Source organism: Mastigoproctus giganteus, chromosome 4 (genome assembly GCF_048544385.1).
Source record: "Mastigoproctus giganteus isolate SK-2022 chromosome 4, ASM4854438v1, whole genome shotgun sequence".
NCBI classification, from domain to species: Eukaryota; Metazoa; Arthropoda; class Arachnida; order Uropygi; family Thelyphonidae; genus Mastigoproctus; species Mastigoproctus giganteus.
Genome location: NC_143578.1, coordinates 202,863,844 through 202,885,772, shown reverse-complemented (window position 1 = coordinate 202,885,772; position 21,929 = coordinate 202,863,844). Strand labels below are relative to the sequence as shown.

Below are 21,929 nucleotides of genomic sequence, written 5' to 3'. Positions count from 1 at the left end.
GGGAAGGAGCAGCAGTGCGTAGCACAAGTTTCTTGATTAGACCAGGGTTCGAGCCCGTCACCACCAAATACGGAGGATGCAGAAAAGTCAGGGAATGACCACCACATATTCCTGGAGCAATATGGCCTTAGTTGCTAATGCTCCTAAAAACCAAATAACAAACATAACAAACAACCCATAGATGACGGGAGGAATCTTTATGGGTCTTTTTCACAAAGTGGCTGAGTTTGCCAGGCCCAGGCGAGCATAGCATGGTTTTTTTCTCCTGGAAACTCAGGGTTTTTGTTCAGCAAAATAGAAAATCGACCTCAGGATACACGCAATTTATAGACAATATACACAGAGTAACATGGCCTTAGTCACCGATGCTCCTGGGGCACCTCCGTAGCCAGGTAGGCAGGAGCAGCAGTGCATAGCACACGCTTCTTCATTAGACCGGGGGTTTGAGCCCGTGACCACCAAATACGGAGGATGTGGAAAGGTCACGGAATGATCATCGCATATCCCCGAAGCAATATGGCCTTAGTTGTTAATGCTCCTTAAAAAAAAAAAAAAAAACCCAAAAAACCAAACCGATGCTCCTAAAAAAAATAAAAAAAGATATGATTACTGAAGACGTTCAAGAATTACTAGTAGAAAAGGAGGCTGGAAAAGCTGATTCGGTGGAAATGGCATCAAAGATAAAACCAAATCAATTCAGAGGATGATAGCATAGATGAAAATTCTATACTTCCAAATTTTACACTAAAAAGCAGACGGGTAGGTATAAAGTTAGCCAAGCAATTATAATTTTATTTTTTGAATGCAGATTCTTCTGATGAAAGGAGGCCAAAGTTCAAAAGGGAGCTTCAAAAATGCTTAGTTCCATACAATGAAATTCACAAAGATTTATCAAGCAAAAGCAAAGAAACCCAGATTACTGATTTTTTAAAGAGAGCAGAAGATACACGAAATCTAGAATGGTGTATTTTTGTTAGTTTTATTAACATTTTGTTAACGAAATAGTGTATTTTTGTTAGCTTTTTGAACACAACCCCCCCCCATTTTGTTCTTTTTCTTAGTCCTGTATAACATGGTTTCGCACAACATGACATTTTATAGGAACCTAACTACTGTGTTAAATAAGGGTTAACTGTATTCACTCACTGCTGCCTCTTGAATCAATTGAAATATGTGTTGCATTTCAATTTTAATAAGAATTGAAATGCAACACACATTTCAATTAATTCAAGAGATATTTCAAAAAAGACCAAAAATATTTCAATAAAGACCACAAAAAAAGAATGGTTAAAAAAAAAAAAATAGAAATAGTTTAAAAACTAGCATTTTCAAAATTGAAAGTGCTATTTCATGGATAGTAGCATTAGCATTAGGAAGCATATGATGCAAGAAAGCAAGCTTATACAACATGCCAAAAAAAAAAAAAAAAAAAAACTCCCATTTCATCCCTCCTTTCACTCCAAAAGTTTGTCTAGCTCTGCCTTGAATTTATTTAAGCTGTCAACTTCCACAATGACAGATGGAAGTTTGTTCCAGCAATTAACCACCTGCTGGCTAAAGGTAAATTTCTACACATCTGTTCCACAACTCTTTCCTCAATTTGAATTTATGCCTCCTCAGGTGAGTAACCTGAACAAAGAGAAAGGATCCCATCAGCATTGAGCTTGCTCAAACCATTCAAGGCCTTATAGTTGCCACCTCCCAACCCTTCTGCTCAACTTTTCTAGATCTTGTTGCAGTAGCATACTGCCATTACTGTCATTAACAACCCTGCCAATCTTTGTATCATCTGCAGACTTGCACATTAAGCCTGATATACCTTCATCAATATCATTAATAAATTTAGAAAACAAAAATGAGCCCAACACAGCACCCTGGGGGGACTCCACTAATAACATTAACATTAGTCCACGAAGAGCAGTGTCCATTAATTACACCCTCTGTCTTTTCCCACTCAATTAATCTATTAATCATTCATTCATTATTTATTTATGCTTTCTTATTAATATTTTTTATAAAGACAGAATTGGTTTATCCATAATCAAATAAACAAAGAGCAATAGAAAACTCAGGTTATAGCACATTGTCATCATTTTGATAATGTACTTTACTTACTTCTTCTTAGATTTTAATAACAATTTAAATATAAAATACATTTCATTTCTGCTGTAGTTAATATAATAAGCAGATAGTAATAATTCATGATTTATATATTTAGTAACAAAAAATGAGCTCTTCAAAAACATAACTTTTATGTGTGAACCAAGAACATTTTGTTTCTGCCATAATACCATTCATTCCTGCAGTCAGTGCATGGCAAAAAAAAACATAATATCCAGTACTTCATCTATAATAAATGGTATGTAGACAGCTGTGGTATGCATAACAAAAAAATAAAATAAAAATAATAAATAATAATTGCCAGATTTCTATTTGTTTAATTACAATGAAATTTGGGATGGTTTAACAAATCTTTCTTTAGAAGAGCCAAATACAAAATTTCATGAAAATCTGCCCATTTGGAGTCGAGTTGTTACAGTACTTTTGGAGTTTCTGAATCAAGAGAGCAGTGGACAGCACTTACCCTGAACATAGTATACATGGTAGTTCTAAATATTATATAAAATGTTTGCCAGTAAAGTGAATATTGTATGTCTAGTACTACCATGGAGAGATTTTTTTATCACCATATGGTATGAATAAACATTTTTAGGTGCATGTCTTCTTATTCTTGTTTATTATTTTGATTTCTTTTTTATTTTGTAATTTTTATTATTTTTTACCATTTAGAGCTCCTTAGCCATTTTCTAAAATTCAAACAGCTATAACTCTGTAACTATTCAGAATTGTATACATGTTTGTATTATTATTATTTCCTTATTTTGGACCAGAATTTTTGCATATATTGAAACACCCTGTATATTGTTGTTTAGTATAATACATAGGGAAAAATTAGTTTTAGTTTACATAATGCATAGACAGATGTTGAAGAAAACGAATGTGATTAAAATGTAATTTAGCTGGTTTTTTTTGTCATATAAGCTATGAGCTATCTGTTCTGTACACAGATAATTGTAGAATAGATGTGCAGAAATTTGCCTTTAGTCAGCGGGTGGTTGATAGTTGGAACAAACTTCCATCTGTTGTAGTGGAGGTCAACAACTTAAATAAGTCCAAGGCAGAACTAGACAAACTTTTGTAGTGAATGGATGGGTGAAATGGAATGTTTTTTATTTTTTTTTATTTTTTGGCTGATGCTATATAAGCTTGCTTTCTTGCATCATATGCCTCTGCTAATGTTAATGCTATATTATTATAAGCATTAAGTATTGCTTATAGTAATATAGCCAAATACTATAAGTGTGCAAGTATGCCATCTGTTCTAATTGAAATAGGGAAACATCCTTTTTTTACTTTTCTATATACTATGCTATATAATTATTACACATATGTCAATAATCTTTAATAGAGGTTTATTTATTTGCATTTCTGTTTACAGTAATGGAAATATTAGCACCAGAATATCGAACACGGGTAACTTTTGCCTTCTCATTTGGTTGGGTTACAGGACTTTTGATATTGCCTGGTATGGCATACCTTCTTCGTGACTGGATGTACCTAGAAATTGCTAGTACTTTAGCTGGAGTTGTGTTATTAACTTATTGGTAGTAAGTATGTTATATACTGTATTTATTTACTTATTATTTTCTATATATTATTATGGTACTTGTCAATTAACCTATTAACCTCCCACCAGTGTAAATTATAAGTAAGTCTAACCTAACCTATGTATATTTATGTATAAATAAATATACATAAATATACGCTTCTTAGGTTATGTTAGGTTAGACACACTGGTAATTTGCATGGAGAGAAAGATAATGTAACAAGTACCATTTGTTATTTATTTTGCTTTCTTATTAATATTTATTTATAAAGGCACAGAACTGGTTTTATTAAAATTTTATCAAGTATTATTCACCGTTTGGTATTTAAGGAATCAGCTGTTCTTAACATTCCTCTAGGATATGCTTATTATGTAATTGTTATTTAATTTATAAAAGTAAAGTTTTAATATCATCATAAATAATGAGGATAAGCACAAAAAGTTCAAAACTTATATTTATCATTGAAAAGATACTAATAAAAATTTTAATTTGATGATAGAACTAATCGTTTTCAGTTCAAAAAAGCATTGTATTCATTAATAAGTTTTATATAGCACGTAATAAAAAAGAAAAAAAAAAAAGACATTTATTGGCCAGTTTGCCATGTTTGTTTTAATCAGTTAGTGATGCACTCTAGTGGGAAAATTCTTAAGCAAGACGGAGTACACTACTGATGAGCAGTCTATTTTATTTATGTGAAAAGGTTTTATCATACTAGCAGTTTTGGTACAATGAATTATAACTTGAGTTTTTGGATGCAGAAAAGATCCAGAAAGATTAACAATTTCAAGGTTAATAAAAAAGAAGATCAAACAGTCTGGCACTGTGATAGACAACAAGGAATGCTTTATTGGTAGAAAAGAGTTTATGAGGACATCTGAAAATATGGTACATAATGAAACTGAAAGATGTATAGGAAGCTATTATTCACAACCAAGGAAATTTGTGAAATGATTATCACAACAGCTGGGTTTAAAACAAAAAACATCCATTTTAAGCATTGCTTGGAAGGACTGTTTCTTTACAAAATATTGATATAACATTCCCTGACTGACATTGACAAAGAAAGTAACTTTGTCTTTTGTGAATAATTTCATCAATATTTGAAAACCAGTAAAACAGTTATTCTTCACATATGGTTCACCAATGGATACTGAGGCATTTACCTTAGCAGAAATAAACAGAATATGCATGTATAGAAAAGTGATAATGTCTACACAGTCGTGAAGATGCCTTTTCATCCTGAAAAATGCATAGTGTAGTGCACACACTATAAATAGCATGGTGCATGATTTCATCAGCTGAAATAATTGGACCAGTCTGGTGATGCTCAGAATTGATATGATACACAGCTTGGCGGGGTGGCTAATATCAGTAATCATGGTATGCTCCTGCAACAAGGTCTAGAAAAATTAGGGAGATTAGCTGAGAAGTAGCAACTAAAGTTTAACATTGACAAATGCAAGCTACTGCACCTGGGCAACTATATGGTACCACATTGAGTGTGGCAGAGAACAAAAAAAAGACCTGGGGTTAATTGTGCAGCAGACAAAGTTCTCTGAATAGTGCAGACAAGCAGCTAGGACAGTTCATGAGGTTTTGTCAATGATATACAGCAGAGACAAGACGGAACTTATACTTAACCATTGTATAAGACAATGGTTAAGTCCCATCTGGAGCATTTCATCAGTTCAGGAAGCCTCATTTTAAGAAGGATGTGGATCTGTTGGAATGGGTGCAGGGAAGGGCAGTGAGATTTAGTGAGGTACAAAATGATACACTTACCAGGATAGGCTTCAGTTCTACAAATTGCAATGTCTGGAAACTAGGCACCCTGAAGGTGCCTCTTTTCCAGAATTGAATGGATTGAGTAAGCTAATTGCTGATGGCATCCTTCTTGCCCAGACAACACACATGAATGGGCATAAATTTAAATTGAGAAAGGATTGGTTGCAGAATAGATATGCAAAATTTTCTTTCAGCCAGCGAGTAGTTGATTTGTTGAAACAAATTTCTGTTTGGTGTGTGGAAGTTGGTAATTTGAAAAAAATTAAAGAACTAAACAAATTACTAGAGGGGTTGGAAAAGTGATGTGGAAAGTAATGTGATTTTTTTTTTGATGATACTGTATAAGCTTGCTTTCTTGCAGCATTTGCTTTACTAATACTAAGTAATACTAATACTAAAACAATAAAATTTCCACTTTGGTCTGAACCAGAATGTAACCCAGCTGTATTACACTATTTCTATAGAAAATGATTTTTGAGATGTTGGATTTTGTCTATGTAGTGATTTCCAGGATACCTTAATCACATAACTCAAGAGGTACCTGTTTGGAAAATGAAGCTTTTTTTGTTTGTACCCTCATGTAACTACTCAGCTGTGGCTGCCATTAAATTATGTGGCCGTGTTCCTTATTTCCTATTTATGCACAATACTGTAAACTGTGAACACATCTTGTTTGGAAGTGTGGGATCATTATAAGAAATGGACAGTTTTGAAATTATTTTTTAAGTATATGCAGATTTGCTCTCTAATATTTTTATTTTAAAAGTAGAGCATTATTAAAAAAAAAAAACCAGTAACAGTGCAGTTGCCAATTATTGTTTTTAAATGCATTTGCTAATTATTGTTTTTAGGATTATCCACTTATTTCATTGATAACAGAGAGCATTACTGGAGTTTCTAGTTGTCATGAACATACTGACTAATGTGCTGAAATAAGAAATATCCCAGCCATTAATATGACATGATCTATAAGTTTGTTATAAGAAACTTACAGGTCACACAATCACTCTTTGCAGTAAAAAATATTTACAGTTATAAATTTTTCCTGGCCCTGCAAATTATTTTGCACTGTCAGAAGTATGTACATATTTAAATTGGCAAATATTTTTAAAAAATAGCCATTAAAGAAATAATTTATATACAATATTTTTATTTGTGATTATTCAATTTTAACAAAAATCAGTCACACTATTTTAATGAAGTAATTATTTCTTAACTATTAGCTTCATGCCAGAATCTCCTCGATGGCTTTTGACAAGAGGAAGATATGAATATGCAGAAAAAGTGATTCGTCAGGCTTGTAAGAAGAATAAAAGAAAACTTCCTAATATGGAAATTACAATGAAAGAGCTGAAAGAGCATTTAGAAAAGGTAGGTTGTTTTTCTGCTCCTTTATGAGGTGGACTGAAAAAGTAATGCCTCTTACATTCACTGGTCAAAAAATTTGAAACCTTTATTGAGTATCTGTCAACCCGAATTACATGGATTCTACAAAGTGTTTTAAGGAGTCTGGCTCTTGATTTGACCATTCTTCCATCAGGATATTTGTCAGCTGTTGTATTATTGTCTGTGGAGAACTGCAAAGCTGAACTGCCCTTTCCAGTATATCCCAAACATTCTCAATTGAATTCAGTTCTGGAGTATTAAGCTGCCAGGGAATTCCTTGAACCATTCAGATACAATTTTTGTGTGGTGGATAATTGTGCTGTCATCTTGAAAGAATTTATCTGAATCCAAGTTAAAATGAAGCACTGCAGGTCGAAGTTAGTCTGATACAACAGAAACTTATTTGCTGGGTCCACTGATACCATTAGAAGATAGGAGTGTATCCAGTCTGTACTAACAGAGATACCCCATACTATGCCATCTCCCCACTTGAGTCAGTCTGGATGCATAGCTTTATGAGGTTCATGCTAGACTTTCATCCTACCATTGGTGCAAAAAAGTGCAAATTGAGATGTATCAGACCACATGATCTTTTTCCACTGTTCCACAGTCCAGTATTGCCATTGGCAGCACTCCTCCAGTCAAATCATTTGATTTTTTACAGAAAGAAATGACTTTCATATAGATACACGACTATCAAATCCCAGATTATTCAGCTCCTGCTATATAGTTCCTTTGGAAATGGGTCTATCTTTGCCTAAATTGAATTTTTCATTAATTTTCTGTTCACTAGACCTTCTGTTCTGTGCACAATTCACTTTAAAGTTCCTGCAGTTGCATTCTTGGAGTATTAACCCCAGGGGCTCATGTCTGGTGAGTATGGGCTTGGCACACCCAGGGTCCTGAGCTGGATATCATCATTCTTCTCTTTGGCTGGTGCAGCATAAGCCTCAGACATCCTTGCACCATATGGCTAATAATTATAATAATAATATCATCCAACTTTTGTTTTCTCGACTGTGTCTCCTGCTAAACATGCTTCAACAATAACACTTTTCTGAAAATTGGAAAACTCACCTGTCTTTCCCATGGCCAGATTGACTATGACACCCAGGAAAGCATATAGTATTTATCTGATACCAAGATACTTGGACTCATACGATGTGACAACGTAAATGGTATGATCCCAATACATTTGCATACCGCATGTTTAATTATCTGTTTACACCAATTGCAAAAAGGTTTCTAATTTTTGCCCAGCAAATATAGTTATAACCTCAGAGGTAGGTGGTGCAGTAAGTTCCAGCTGTACTGAGAAATGGTACAGGTGTGGTCCATGTGTAGCTAATAGTTTCTTATTAGCATATGCAGTACGGCGCCTCCGTAGCCAGGTGGGAAGGAGCAGCAGTGCGTAGCACACACTTCTTGATTAGACCGGGGTTCGAGCCCGTCACCACCAAATAAGGAGGATGCGGAAAGGTCAGGGAATGACCACCGCATATTCCGGAACAATATGGCCTTAGTTGCTAATGCTCCAAATAACAAACAGCATATGCAGTAGGGTTACTGTGTATTTGCTCATTTATGTTATACTATTTTAAATGGAAACATATTTGAACATAAGAATTCAAATGACATACAGTTATTGAGTTTCTGACTGCTGAAAATGTTAATACCTGTTAGGTCCTGAATAAATTCTAAGAAATTTCAGAAATACAGTCTCAGAAATACATTCTAAGAAATACAGTCTAAGAAATTTCACCGTAAAACATCTTCATATCCAAAAAAAAAAAAAAAAAAAATTCCAACTAATGGTTGGTAAAGTGATGTTTATTGTTTTTTGGAATTTATGCATGTTATCCATACCAAATTTTTGGAAAAGGGGACTGCAATAAATTTATCCTTGTTCACTGAAATGTGCTCATGTATGGACAAATTCAAAAAAAAAAAAAAAAAAGTCCAGAATTAAACAAGGCTTAGCAGTACAGCAATTATTTGTTTCTACATTACAATACACGACCTTATTTGAGTTATTCAAAATAACCCCAGGGGCTCACATCTGGTGAATATGGGCTTGGCACACCCAGGGTCCTGAGCTGGGTGTGCCATCTTTTTCTTGATGATTCCCTTCTCTCTCTCTCTCTCTCTCTCTCTCTCTCTCTCTCTCTCTCTCTCTCTCTCTCTCTCTCTCTCTCTCTCTCTCTCTCTCTCGGGATAATTAAATTTTTTTTTTTTTTTTTGCCTGGTGCAGCATAAGTCTCAGGCTTCCTTGCACCATATGGCTGCTAATAATAATAATAATAATAATAATAATAATAAACTCGAAAGAATTGTGTTACTGGAATTTGAAGTTGTTCTCCTCCCTCCCTCCCTGTTGTTTTTTTTTTTACCTCAAAGTGGGTCTTTTTTGTTCACACAGCTTAAAGAATATCTGTGAGAACAACAGCTATGAGTCCTCTGAAGAAGTTATGCCTTTGTGAAGAGATGGTTAGCCTCTCAGCCAAAAGAATATTACTTGAACAGTGTACAAAAACATGATAAGTACTGGACAAAATGTATTTAGTTAAGTAGGACAATGGCCTCCATAGCCGATTGGTCAGAAGTGCAAGTGCACTTCTGACCAATCGGCTATGGAGGCCATTGCACATGCTCTTTGAATAGACTGGGGTTCAAGCCTCTGACTGCTAAATACGGTCTATCTGCCAACCTGCACTGGACCAGCGTGGCAGATTATGGTCTATTTCCCTCAACAAATTGTTAAGGAGACTTCCTGCAGTGGATTGGTAATTGCTGCTACTTACTTACTTATTAAGTAGGATGTACATATGTAGAAAAATGATATATCATATTAAAGACAATTTTTTTTAGTCTAAAAGATATTTCTTGACTAAATGCCTAAGAGTATGAAGGAATTTACTTATGCATGGGTAATGCACACATAATTTCTACTACCAAGGTAGTTTTAATGCATCGCTTGAAGCGCCTCCACAGCCTGGTGGGCAGGAGCAGCAGTGCGTAGCACACGCTTCTTGATTAGACCGGCGTTCGAGCCCATGACCACCAAATACAGAGGATGCAGAAGGTCATGGAATGACCACCGCATATCCCTGGAGCAATATAGCCTTCGTTGCTAATGCTCCTAAAAACCAAATAACAAACAAACAAACAACAAGCATCACTTGATTATATCTCATATTGTGCATACCTTCACAACAAGTAGTCATGCTATTGCACTACCTCAAATAAGTAACATTTCACCTATGGAGAAGACTGATATTACTTATTCTCAGCAGATACCACCACCCAGATGGCACTGTTTCAAAGCTTATTGGCTTCTCATTGGTGGGTGGACAGGTACCCTGTTGTTGCAATAGTGACAATCCAGTTATGGAGTATAACTCCACAATATGAGAGATGCCTGATGGTGTGTGTGTGTGTGTGTGTGTGTGTGTGTGTGTGTGTGTGTGTGTGTGTGTGTGTGTGTGTGTGTGTGTGTGTGTGTGTGTGGTTTAATCTAAAAGATATTTCTTGGCTAAGTACGTAAGAATATGAAGGAATTTACTTATGCATGTATAATGCACACATATCATTTGTACTACCAAGGTAGTATTAATGCATCGGTTGATTATATCTCATATTGTGAATACCTTCACAATGAGTTGCCATGAATAAGATGGTATTTGCCGAGAATAAGTAACATTAGTCTTCTCCATAGGTGAAACGTTACTTATTCAAGGTAGTGCAATACCATGGCAACTCATTGTGAAGATATTCACAATATGAGATATAATCAAGCGATGCATTAAAACTACCTTGGTAGTAGAATTGATGTGTGCGTATTACTCATGCATAAGTAAATTCCTTCATACTCTTACTCATTTAGCCAAGAAATATCTTTTAGATTAAACCGCGCACACCGTCAGGCATCTCTCATATTGTGGAGTTATACTCCATAACTGGACTGTCACTATTGCAACAACAGGGTACCTGTCCACCCACCGTGAGCAGCCAATAAGCGTTGAAACAGTGCCGTCTGAGTGGTAGTATCCGCTGAGAATATGTAACATCAGTCTTCTCTATAGGTGAAGTGTTACTTATTTGAGGTAGTGCAATAGCATGACAACTTGTTGTGAAGGTATTCACAATATGAGATATAATCAAGCGATGTTTGTTTGTTATTTGGTTTTTAGGAGCATTAGCAACTAAGGCCATATTGCTCCGGGGATATGTGGTGGTCACGGGCTCGAACTCCGGTGGTGGTGGTATCTGCCAAAAATAAGTAACATTAGTCTTCTCCATAGCTGAAAAGTAACATTTCTCCATAGGTGAAGTGTTACTTATTCAAGGTAGTGCAATACCATGCAGACCCATTGTGAAGGTATTTACAATATGAGATATAATGAAACAATGCATTAAAACTATCTTGGTAGTAGAAATGATGTGTGTGCATTACCCATACATAAGTAATTCCTTCGTACTCTTAGGCATTGACTGATGCCATTTTAGATAAAACCTGGTCACTACATCATCAGTGAGCCCAATCTGTTGTGCTAAGTGGGTTGAGGAGTAAAGGTCAAGAACTAATTCTAGTAGATAGAACTTAAGCTTTTTGTTGCCTTTGTTCATTAGTAGTATTACTGTTCTTGTGCTTTTTCATCTCATAAAATCGCTTTGAAATTTTTAATAATACCTGGAAAACGTTGTTTTCCCGGATGCCGTGGAAATTATAAAGGTGGCCTGAAAGTATGCATCTTTGGGTTTTCTTTTAAGTTAAAACAGTATCCTTTTGAGGATACTGTTTTAACTAATGAATGGTTCAAAGCTATACCAAGGAAAGACTTTGTGCCATCTGAATATTCAAAAGTAAGTTTGCTAAAATAAGTTTGTGGTAGTTAATAACAGTTATCTTTAATAGGAGTTTTAACAGTAATGAAATGATAATATATAAGGAAATGAAACAGATATATTCTTGTCAGAATATATAAGTAAATTTTGTCAGAATTTTGGCTTTTGTGGTTTCATTTATATATAAAATATTCATTTCATGTATTGGATACACTGAAGAAAATGCACGCTTGTTTAAGAAATCAAAAAATCTAAATATTTGTATGATACGCAGTGTTAATTTTATTTATTGAAACTTTTAGTGTAGATAAATACACGAATTGTAGCTATATGCAACCTCTGATAAACTATAGGCCGGTGTATGTGGACTGAGGTATCCTTGGTTATAAAAGCTAATAACAGTTGTCTATGAGATGCTAATAACAAGTAAAGTGAAATTCAGAAGAGAGCATAACATTTTGTTTATATATTTCATATTGTTATAGATATGTGAGATTCATTTTGAGCCATCCCAGATAGTTAGATGGACATCTAAATTTTATGGGAAAAATAAGAGAATCACCGAAGATTTCGAGCATCCAAAATTAATTAATGGAGCTGTTCCATCGCAATTTCTGAACTGTCCAAGCTATTTGTCATTATTATTATTTATTATTATTATTAGCCATATGGTGCAAGGAAGGCTGAGGCTTATGCTGCACCAGCAAAAAAAAATTCCTGAGTTACCCTGAGAGAGAGAGAGGAATCACCAAGAAAGAGAAGAATGATGATATCCAGCTCAGGATCCTGGGTGTGACAAGCCCATACTCACCACATATGAGCCCCTGGGGTTAATCACAAGCATTTACAAGACACAGACCCAAAAAGACGAAGCGAAGGTTTGGAGAAAAAAAACTTTGAAAAGGCCCTGGAAAATAGTATTAAGAGTAAATATGATTATGAAAAAGCTTGAGTATTTCAAACATTCACACAAATAGCATGCCTGAATAGACATACAGTACCTGAATGCTGGCTATTTCAAAAAATAACTGTATTCTGTTTTTATATTTAATATTTCAGCCAGTACCTTCCATTGCCAATTCAGTCACAATTAGTGAAGATTTGATGTTGTCGGTATTTGTACAGAGTGCTGAAGTTAATAATTTAGGCAAGTCAAAGTCACTGGAACTTCCTATGAAGGGGTGAATAGTTTCAATCAGATTACTGACATCTTAGAACAGTTACCAGTAATTGCCAACAGCATTGATGTTAATAATATTTCTTTTGTTTTAAACACTGCTTGTAGGTTACTGAATTCAATTGCGGGAGACATTAATAGCAAGAGAGCATCAGTGTTTAAATTCATAAGCAAACAATTGCATTTGTTAGAATGTGAAAAGAATGCATACAGATATTCCACCGAAGTATTAATATTTTCATCATTGATGTTTTGGTATCTCTCCATACTTACAAATTTCTACAGCATTCTGCATTTCCAGATGACCAGGAAAAGAATTATTTTCTGATTTACTAAACAGAAAATTCTTTTTAAACTTTTTAAATTCTCCAGAATGCAAAATTAGTTTAATGATCAATGAAATTTATCTGAAACCTTATATTGATTACTGATTGATTTTCTTTGAATGATGTTTGCAAAAATGGTCATTTTGGAGAAATAATTTTAAATTTGCTAATTAATACCGTTATCAATATTTTGATCAACAATTATTATAAAAATAAAAATTATGTATTAAAAGCAACACAAACTACTCAAAGAGGTAACTACCATTAGGGGTAAAGGGAAGGGTTATTGCTTCCGTAAAGGCGACTACGATGGACTGAGACAGTATTTAAATTCTATACAGTGGGACCAACTGATGATGTTACCAACAGCAAATTCAAAATGGGAAGCATTCAAAGAACTTATCTTGGAAGCTACTAGGCTTTACATACCAACTAAGAAATATTGTTCAAGGTTTAGGCCAAGATGGATGTCAGATGAACTAATGAGGCATATGGCAGAGAAGAAAAATGCATGGGATACTTACAAATTAACACGTGACACAGAAGCCTATGATAGATACAAGTTGATATGCAACCAAGTTACAAAGGAGGTTAGGCAGGCGAAGGCAGATTACGAGAAATCCTTGGCAAGGGATGCAAAGAAAAACAGCAAAGAGTTCTTTACTTATGTAAACTCTAGAAGGAAGGGGATGAATCAGATTGGTCCACTTGATATTGATGGGTCAACTGTTGATGATCCTTCTCAGGTAGCTAACAAACTAAATGAATATTTTGCATCGACATTCACACATGAGGAGTTATTCAACGAGGGGAAGCCAGAGGTGTATTCAACTCTGGCAGTAAGCTACAGAATCTTGAAATAACTGAGAGTAAGGTGGAGGAGAGGTTGTTGAAGATAAACACAAGAAAGGCACCCGGGGTGGATGGGATCTATCCAGTTATATTAAAGGAGGCAGCAAAGGAAGTAAGCAAACCCTTAGCCATAATTATGAGAGCTTCCTTGGACTCAGGGGAGGTACCCATAGACTGGAAATGTGCAAATGTGACCCCAATTCACAAAGGAGGATCAAAGGCTGACACAAGTAATTATAGACCTGTGAGCTTAACTTCTGTTCCAGGAAAATTAATGGAGGCACTGGTTAAAGAAGCACTGCAGGATCATTTAGACAAGACTTCAGTTATAGCTCGGACACAGCATGGTTTTGTTAAGGGGCAGTCTTGCCTGACCAATTTGATTGGATACTATGATGCAGTCACAAAAGAACTGGATGCAGGGAATAGCTTTGATATTATATACTTGGATCTTAGAAAGGCTTTTGATACTGTTGCACATGGAAGACTGCTACACAAATTGGAGCAGTGTGACATTGGAGGCAAATTGCTGCTATGGATAAAGGGGTGGTTGAGGGGGAGAAGACAGAGAGTGGTAATCAATGGACACTGCTCATCGTGGACTAATGTTATTAGTGGAGTCCCTCAGGGCTCAGTGTTGGGTCCATTATTGTTTTCTGTATTTATAAATGATATTGATGATGGTATATCAAGTTTAATGTCCAAGTTTCCAGACGATACAAAGGTAGGCAGGGTTGTCAAGGACACTAATGACACTATGCTGCTGCAACAGGATCTGGAAAGGTTGAGCAGATGGGCTGAGAGGTGGCAAATGAAGTTTAACATTGACAAATGTAAAGTACTACACATGGGAAACAGCAACCCCAGAGCAACGTATCAACTCTGTGGTACTACACTAACAGTGGTAGAGAATGAAAGGGACTTGGGTGTGGTTGTGCAGGCAGATATGAAGTTCTCTGAGCAGTGCAGACAGGCTGCAAGAGTAGCTCATGGAGTATTGTCAATGATATACAGGAATTTTTCCAGCAGGGATAAGGAGGTGATTATTCCCTTGTATAAGGCAATGGTCAGGCCACACCTAGAGTACTGTATACAGGTCTGGAGGCCTCATTTCAAGAAGGATGTAGAGCTGCTGGAACGAGTACAGAGAATGGCAACGAGATTAGTGAATGGAACAAAGGGGTGCTCTTACGAAGAAAGGCTTAAGTTTTGCAAATTACAGTGTCTGGAGACTAGGCACCAGCGAGGTGATCTGATAGAGGTGTATAAAGCCTTGAATGGTTTAAGCATGCTCAATGCTGATGGGATTCTTCTGCTAGCTCAGAATAATCACCTGAGAGGGCATAAATTCAAATTGAGGAAAGACAGATGTAGGATAGACGTGCAGAAATTTGCCTTTAGCCAGCAGGTGGTTGGTTGGTGGAACAGACTTCCATCCCTTGTAGTGGAGGTTGATAGCCTAAATAGGTTTAAGGCTCAGCTGGACAGGTATTTTGAACAAACAGAGGGGTGAAGTGGAAGTGGGTTTTTTTTTTTTTTTTTTTTTGGCTGATGCTGCATAAGCTTGCTTTCTTGCATCAAATGCCTCTACTAATGCTAATGCTAACACCTAAACATAAACTTCACACATTGAAAAATAATTTTTGTCAACTATATTAATTAAATTATTAAATTTAATGAATAAATGTATACATTAGTTGGACTACAAATTACATGTAAAACTTTCAAAATGTTATAAAATGTGTTGTCTTCATTTTTTCAGAATTTTATGATTAAAATAAATTATCGCACTTAAGTATCAAAGCTATAATTTTTTTCTTTCTTTCTTTCTTTCTTTTGTTTTTTTTTTTCCGTATTGGCCTTTGCAACACAAATTAGCTTTCCATTATGCACAAAAAATAAAGTAGATCTACATTCAACCTTGCTTTCACCTTTCTCAATTCTGTGCAGCAACGTAGCTTTATATACTTCTTTGGCCCCCTTATGATGGCGTCAAACACGCAGTGATCAGGCTTTATCTAATGGTAGCATTGATTTAACCAAGAAATAGCTTTTAGATTAAACCATGCACACCATCAGACATCTCTCATATTGGAGAGTTATACTTCATAACTGGGTTGTCACTATTGCAACAACACTGTACCTGCCCACCCACCGATGAGGAACCAATAAGCTTCAAAATGGTGCTGTCTGGGTTAGTATACACCGAGAATAAGTAACATTAGTCTTGTCCATAGGTGAAGTATTACTTATTCGAGATAGTGCAATACCATGGAAACCTCTTGTGAAGGTATTCACAATATGAGATATAATCAAATGATGCATTAAAACTACCTTGGTAGTAGAAATGATGTGTGCATTACCCATTCCTTCAACTTTTTTTAAATTTTAAAGCACATTTTTTCCTTTTGAATTATCTCTATTCCTTTGGGATAGAGATAGAAAAAAGTGATGTGGTAAGAGACATTACTTTTTATTCCTCCCTTGTATTAGAAGTCTTTGCTTTCTTTTAGCTGTTTTAGTAGTAAATTGAATTGAAATAATTTGTACAGTATTTATGAAGTTATGGTTGCGTTTTAAATTTAAAAAATTCTTTCTTGTATTGCTACAATTTGTCTATTTTATCATGTTATTTTCTGTTTGTCACTGTATAAAGCATTTTTTCAAAATTGATTTACTACAGTTCAGTTATATGTAATAAAATAAAATAAAATAAAATATATATAATAAAATATAATGTATATAAATGATATAATGAAATAATAAAATAAAATAAATACAGCAGGTATACCTTTTGTCCATTTATATTTAGGAAACTATTAAGGAAAACCCTAATATCTTGGATCTCTTTCGCACTTCAGTTTTAAGGAAGAATACACTGAATGTGTATTTTTGCTAGTAAGTTTTTTTTTTTTTTTTATTGTTTTTTGAATGAATTATCATATTGAGAAAAATTTTTGCGATTTTTACTATATATGCAGATTTCTTAAAACGTGTTTCTTAAAAACAATTGCAGTTCAAGCTTCTCACAATTATCAAGTATATAAAATATTTATTACTATTATCTGAAAGTTCATTATAAATCTAATACTTTCTTATGAAATATATATAGAGTGGCCAGAATTAAAGTCAGCCTACTTCAGAGCAGGCCAACGTTAATTTTGAAAGCAGGAAGCACTTGTAGGAAGTAATTTCAATTTCAGAATATTCTTATATCTGTGCATTCACAGAACCTTCCAAAAAAATGTAGGTGTTCCACTATATTGTTTGAATACAACCCCCATCTCTACACCATCAGGACTGAACTTACACCCTTTAGAGACCTAAGGCACAAAATCACCTAGGGGACCCCTTGTAGTTTTGGGTATTTTAGATTTATAAAAATTAATATATGAAAAACTTTTTAATATCATGATTGATAATACAAAATAATATATGTACACACACTTATATCAGTAATATATTCACAAAAGCAAAAAATCACAGATCAATAACACAACACAATAATAATTAAATGACATTCAATTCACAATTAAGATAAAATTGCACACAAGAATCAATCAGAAAGAAAATCTGATATCAATCACCTGTAAAAAAATAATTAAATAATAACCACAAATAAGGTATTATTTCTCACTAATACCATAAATATAACTAAAAACATTTTTCTGGTCTTTGTCTCTCTGAATACATCAAATATATCATCATAATTTATCAAATTTATTGATTCTGTTTCAATAAATAATAAGGATAAATCAGACATTTTATTTTGTATTCAATTATTCCTTAAATAATTCTTGATCCTTTTTAAGATCAGAAATGATCTTCTCCACTTGCATTTGTTATGGGGATTGTTAAAAATATTTTAAGAATAGTTTCAATGTTAGGCAGTGTAGATCTCAAACCATAATTTATAATATTATACATATTAGCATTAGTAGCCAAAAAAAAAAAAAAAAAAAACCTTCACATTTTACCCATCCATTCGCTAAAAATGTTTGTGTAGTTCTGCCTTGAATTTATTTAACTTGTCCACTTCTACCACCAGAGATGGAAGTTTGTTCCAGAAATCAACTACCCACTGGCTAAAGTCAAATTTCCGCACATCTATTCTACAACTGTCTTTCCTCAATTTTAATTTATGTTCCCTCAGGCGATTAATCTGGGCAAGAGGAAGAATCCCATCAGCATTGAGCTTACTCAAACCATTCAAGGCCTTATACTCCTCAATCAGATCACATTGCAGGTGTCTACTTTTCAGACACTATAATTTGCAAAGCTTAAGCCTTTCTTCATAAAAGCAACTCTTTATTCCATTCACTAATCTTGTTGCCCTTCTCTGTACTACTGAAGGATGTGGCAGCTCTACATCCTTCCTAAAATAAGGCCTCCAGACCTGTCAATCTCAGTTAATACAGTACTCAAAGTGTGACCTGATTATTGCCTTGTTCAAGGGGATAATCATCTCCTTATCCCTGCTAGAAAAATTACTGTACATCATTGACAAGACACCATGATCTACTCTTGCAGACCATCTGCACTGCTCAGAAAACTTCATATCTGACTGCACAATTACCCTCAGGTCCTTTTCATTCTCTACCACCCCGAGTGTAGTATCACACACAGTCTCTACCACCCTGATTGTAGTACCACACACAGTCTCTACCACTTTGAGTGTAGTACCACACAGTTGGTATGTTACTCTGGGATTCCTGCTACCGATATGCAGTATTTTACATTTGTCAATGTTAAACTTCAGTTGCCACCTCTCAGCCCATCTGCTCAACTTTTCTAGATCCTGTTGCAATGCCGACCGGGCTAGCCGGGTGGGTAAAGTGCCTGCCTGGCAACCCAAAGGTCGCGGGTTCGATTCCCGCCTCGGGCTTGGATCAATGTACTGCAAAAACCTTGGGAGGTGCATTATGGCCACAGAAGCCTATGCGCCAACAACTACCAAAAAAAAAAAAAAAATCCTGTTGCAATAACATGATGTTATTAGTGTCATTAACAACCCTGCCAATCTTCGTATCATCTGCAAACTTAGACATTAAACCTTTATCAATATCATTAATAAATACAGAACACAACAGGGACCCAACACTGAACCCTGGGGGACTCCACTAATAACATTAGTCCACGAAGGGCAGTGTCCATTGATTACCACTCTGTCTTCTCCCACTCAACCATCTCTTTGTGTATAGCAGCAATTTGTCCCCAATGCTGCACTGCTCCAATTTGTACAGTAGCCATGTGCAACAGTATGAAAAGCCTTCCTAAGATCCAAGTATATGATATCAAAATTATTCTTTGCATCCATTTCCTTTGTGACCACATCATAGTATCCAATCAGATTGGTCAGACAAGACGTCCCCTTAACAAACCCATGCTGTGCCTGAACTTTAACTGAAGTCTTGTCTAGATGATCCTGCAGTGCTTCTTTGACTAGTGCCTCCATTAATTTCCCCGGAGCAGAAGTTAAACTAATAGGTCTGTAATTACTTGTGTCACCCTTTGATCCTCTTTTATGAATTGGGGTTACATTTGCACATCTCCAGTCCATGGGTATATTCTCTGAGTCCAAGGAAGCTCTCATAATAAGGGTTTGCTTATATTTGCATAATAAGGATGTGTGAAAAGAAGCAATACAACAATTTGTAGATCGTGCTATATCGAAACCACGACCGTGTCATACAAGGGTAGCCACAATTTATAAACTGCGTTGTATAGGCACCGCATTATACGAGGGTTACCTGTCTATATATATAGTATATTAATAATTATTTATTTGTTATTTTTACTGTACTTAATTGAAAAGATCAATAAACATCAAATTGTCTTATGATTTATAGAAATATTCATTCGATATTAGTTTGGCAGTCTCAACATAAATATCTCCCCATCCTCCCCAAATAATAACTTTAAATATTACATTTCTATGCTTTTAGCTTAAAGACATAAAACTGTAGTATTGATAAGATCTATACTGTTGCAAAAACTTACTTTTAAAATGAGGTTATGGTTATGGTCCTTTTAGAAACATAGAAAACACTCAAAACACAACACTGTTCACTAGAAAAATATAAGTAAACATGATCAAGTCTTAGATTAGAATGGCAAAAGGCACTATGAAAAATGCGCTTGTGGCTGTTCACACTAACAACCTAAAGTAAATGAAACAATGTTTAATGGCACAATAAACTAATAAACCTAGACTCTTCACACTTTCACATCATGTGGAAGGATGTGGGCAGCACAAAGGTAGGGTAGGAACATAAATATGTTGTTGCTTTACTTATATTGAAGAAATATGTCAGACAAATTTCGTCACAACATACAAATTTACATACTTATGAATGGTACCTAATAGACACATTAAACTTTTTAACATAAATTTATCGATTTTTGAAATTCACAGACAAAATAAAAATTAAATAAATAAAATAAAATATGCACTGTTAAAGCTTCAAAGTGAATAAATGAAGTAAGAATTTAAAAAAAAATGCTGTTGCACTTAGAAATTATCCTTGCAGTGATTTCTGCACTTAGAAATAACTGCTAGAATGTAAGTAGTCAGTGCAAAAATTGTTTTCCTAATTGAATTACAAGTTGTCATTTGTCCATAAAATGCTAGCTGCTAGCTTATTTGTAACATTCAGACATCTTTCTATTACCTCCCCTCTCCTACATTTAGGTAGTTCACCTTCTCTTCTCTAGCCTCTTTATATCACCCACTTCGTGCCCATTCATGTTTAAAAGCTGACCAGTGCATCTAAGGAATTCTGCTAATACTTTCATACTTTCAGTTTAACATATCTTTTTAATCAGTTTATAGCTTTACTGCTCACTCTCTAGTTATCACTTGCCTTAAAGTACACACTTCTTTTTCTAGTTAAAACCTCATGAGAACTGCTTTTGCATGTGCACAGAGAAATACTTCACATTTTGGTTTCATTTGATTAATGATAAATGAAAGTAAGTTCTTTCTTTAAATTTGTTTTGTTTCTTTAAATTTGTTTAAATATTTGCACTGATGTAAAACCGACTGATATATAGTGCTATTTGCACATGATTGTTTTCCTTAAATCATGAAATAGAATAATATATTATTGCATTTATAGTAAATTTAATTATTGTGTAATATGAATCATAATCTATTTACTGAAATGTGGTATACTACTAATTTTAAATTGGGATGTCTCGCTATTTACAAATGGTTATCTGTTTTTTTCCCAGCATTCTTCTTTTAGGTCTTTTTTGCCTTTCATCAACAAAATGTTTCTAGCTAGTTGTGTGAAAACACAACTCCAATTTATAACGTTCTGCCTTTGGAAAAATCCATTTCTGTTGATGTTTCAGTTACATTGCATTTTTCAAGAATGTCTCTATGATATTAAATATTAAGTTAAGCTTCCATATATTCAGCTTGTGGTGGATGGACACAGCCAAGTGGGAAAGTACAAGAGTGCAATAGCATACGCATTCAAGTGGACCATAGTTCAAGCCACATGACTGCTAAATATGGTTAGCAGTTGCTTTCATTGTCAGATTGATTAATTGTAAACTCCTCTGCTTATACTTTGACATGACCTAGTGGCCAAAACATAAGCAGAACATTTACCTATCAGTATAATAAGAGAAATTTTGCTATGATCAAGTTTTTTTTTTCCGTAAAATCTTAATAAAAACAGAAATATAACTACTCTTAATAATTTTGCTGATTGCTTGCTTTATGTTTGTTTTAAATAAAGTTGTGTGTTTCTCAGATGTTCTTTTAGTGACATGGCACATAGACAAATCAAGAAATGGAAATTAGTGAGCAAATAAGCACTTCAACCTGCCTAGAGTGCAAACTGTCTTTAATTTCTTAAAGAAGTTATTCTCAGACAT

General features: G+C 34.7%; 1 protein-coding gene across 2 annotated transcripts in view; it reads left to right on the top strand.

The window, feature by feature from the left end:
- The window catches only part of LOC150087334 (organic cation transporter protein-like), a 203,798-nt gene that overhangs the window by 164,126 nt on the left and 17,743 nt on the right, over positions 1 to 21,929 (top strand). For both annotated transcript variants that reach the window (XM_090371996.1, XM_090371995.1), the window contains exons 5-7: positions 3,500 to 3,668; positions 6,680 to 6,827; positions 16,855 to 16,940. In XM_090371996.1, coding sequence (XP_090228122.1) covers positions 3,500 to 3,668; positions 6,680 to 6,827; positions 16,855 to 16,940 — 403 coding nt within the window. The remainder of the gene's footprint in view (positions 1 to 3,499; positions 3,669 to 6,679; positions 6,828 to 16,854; positions 16,941 to 21,929) is intronic.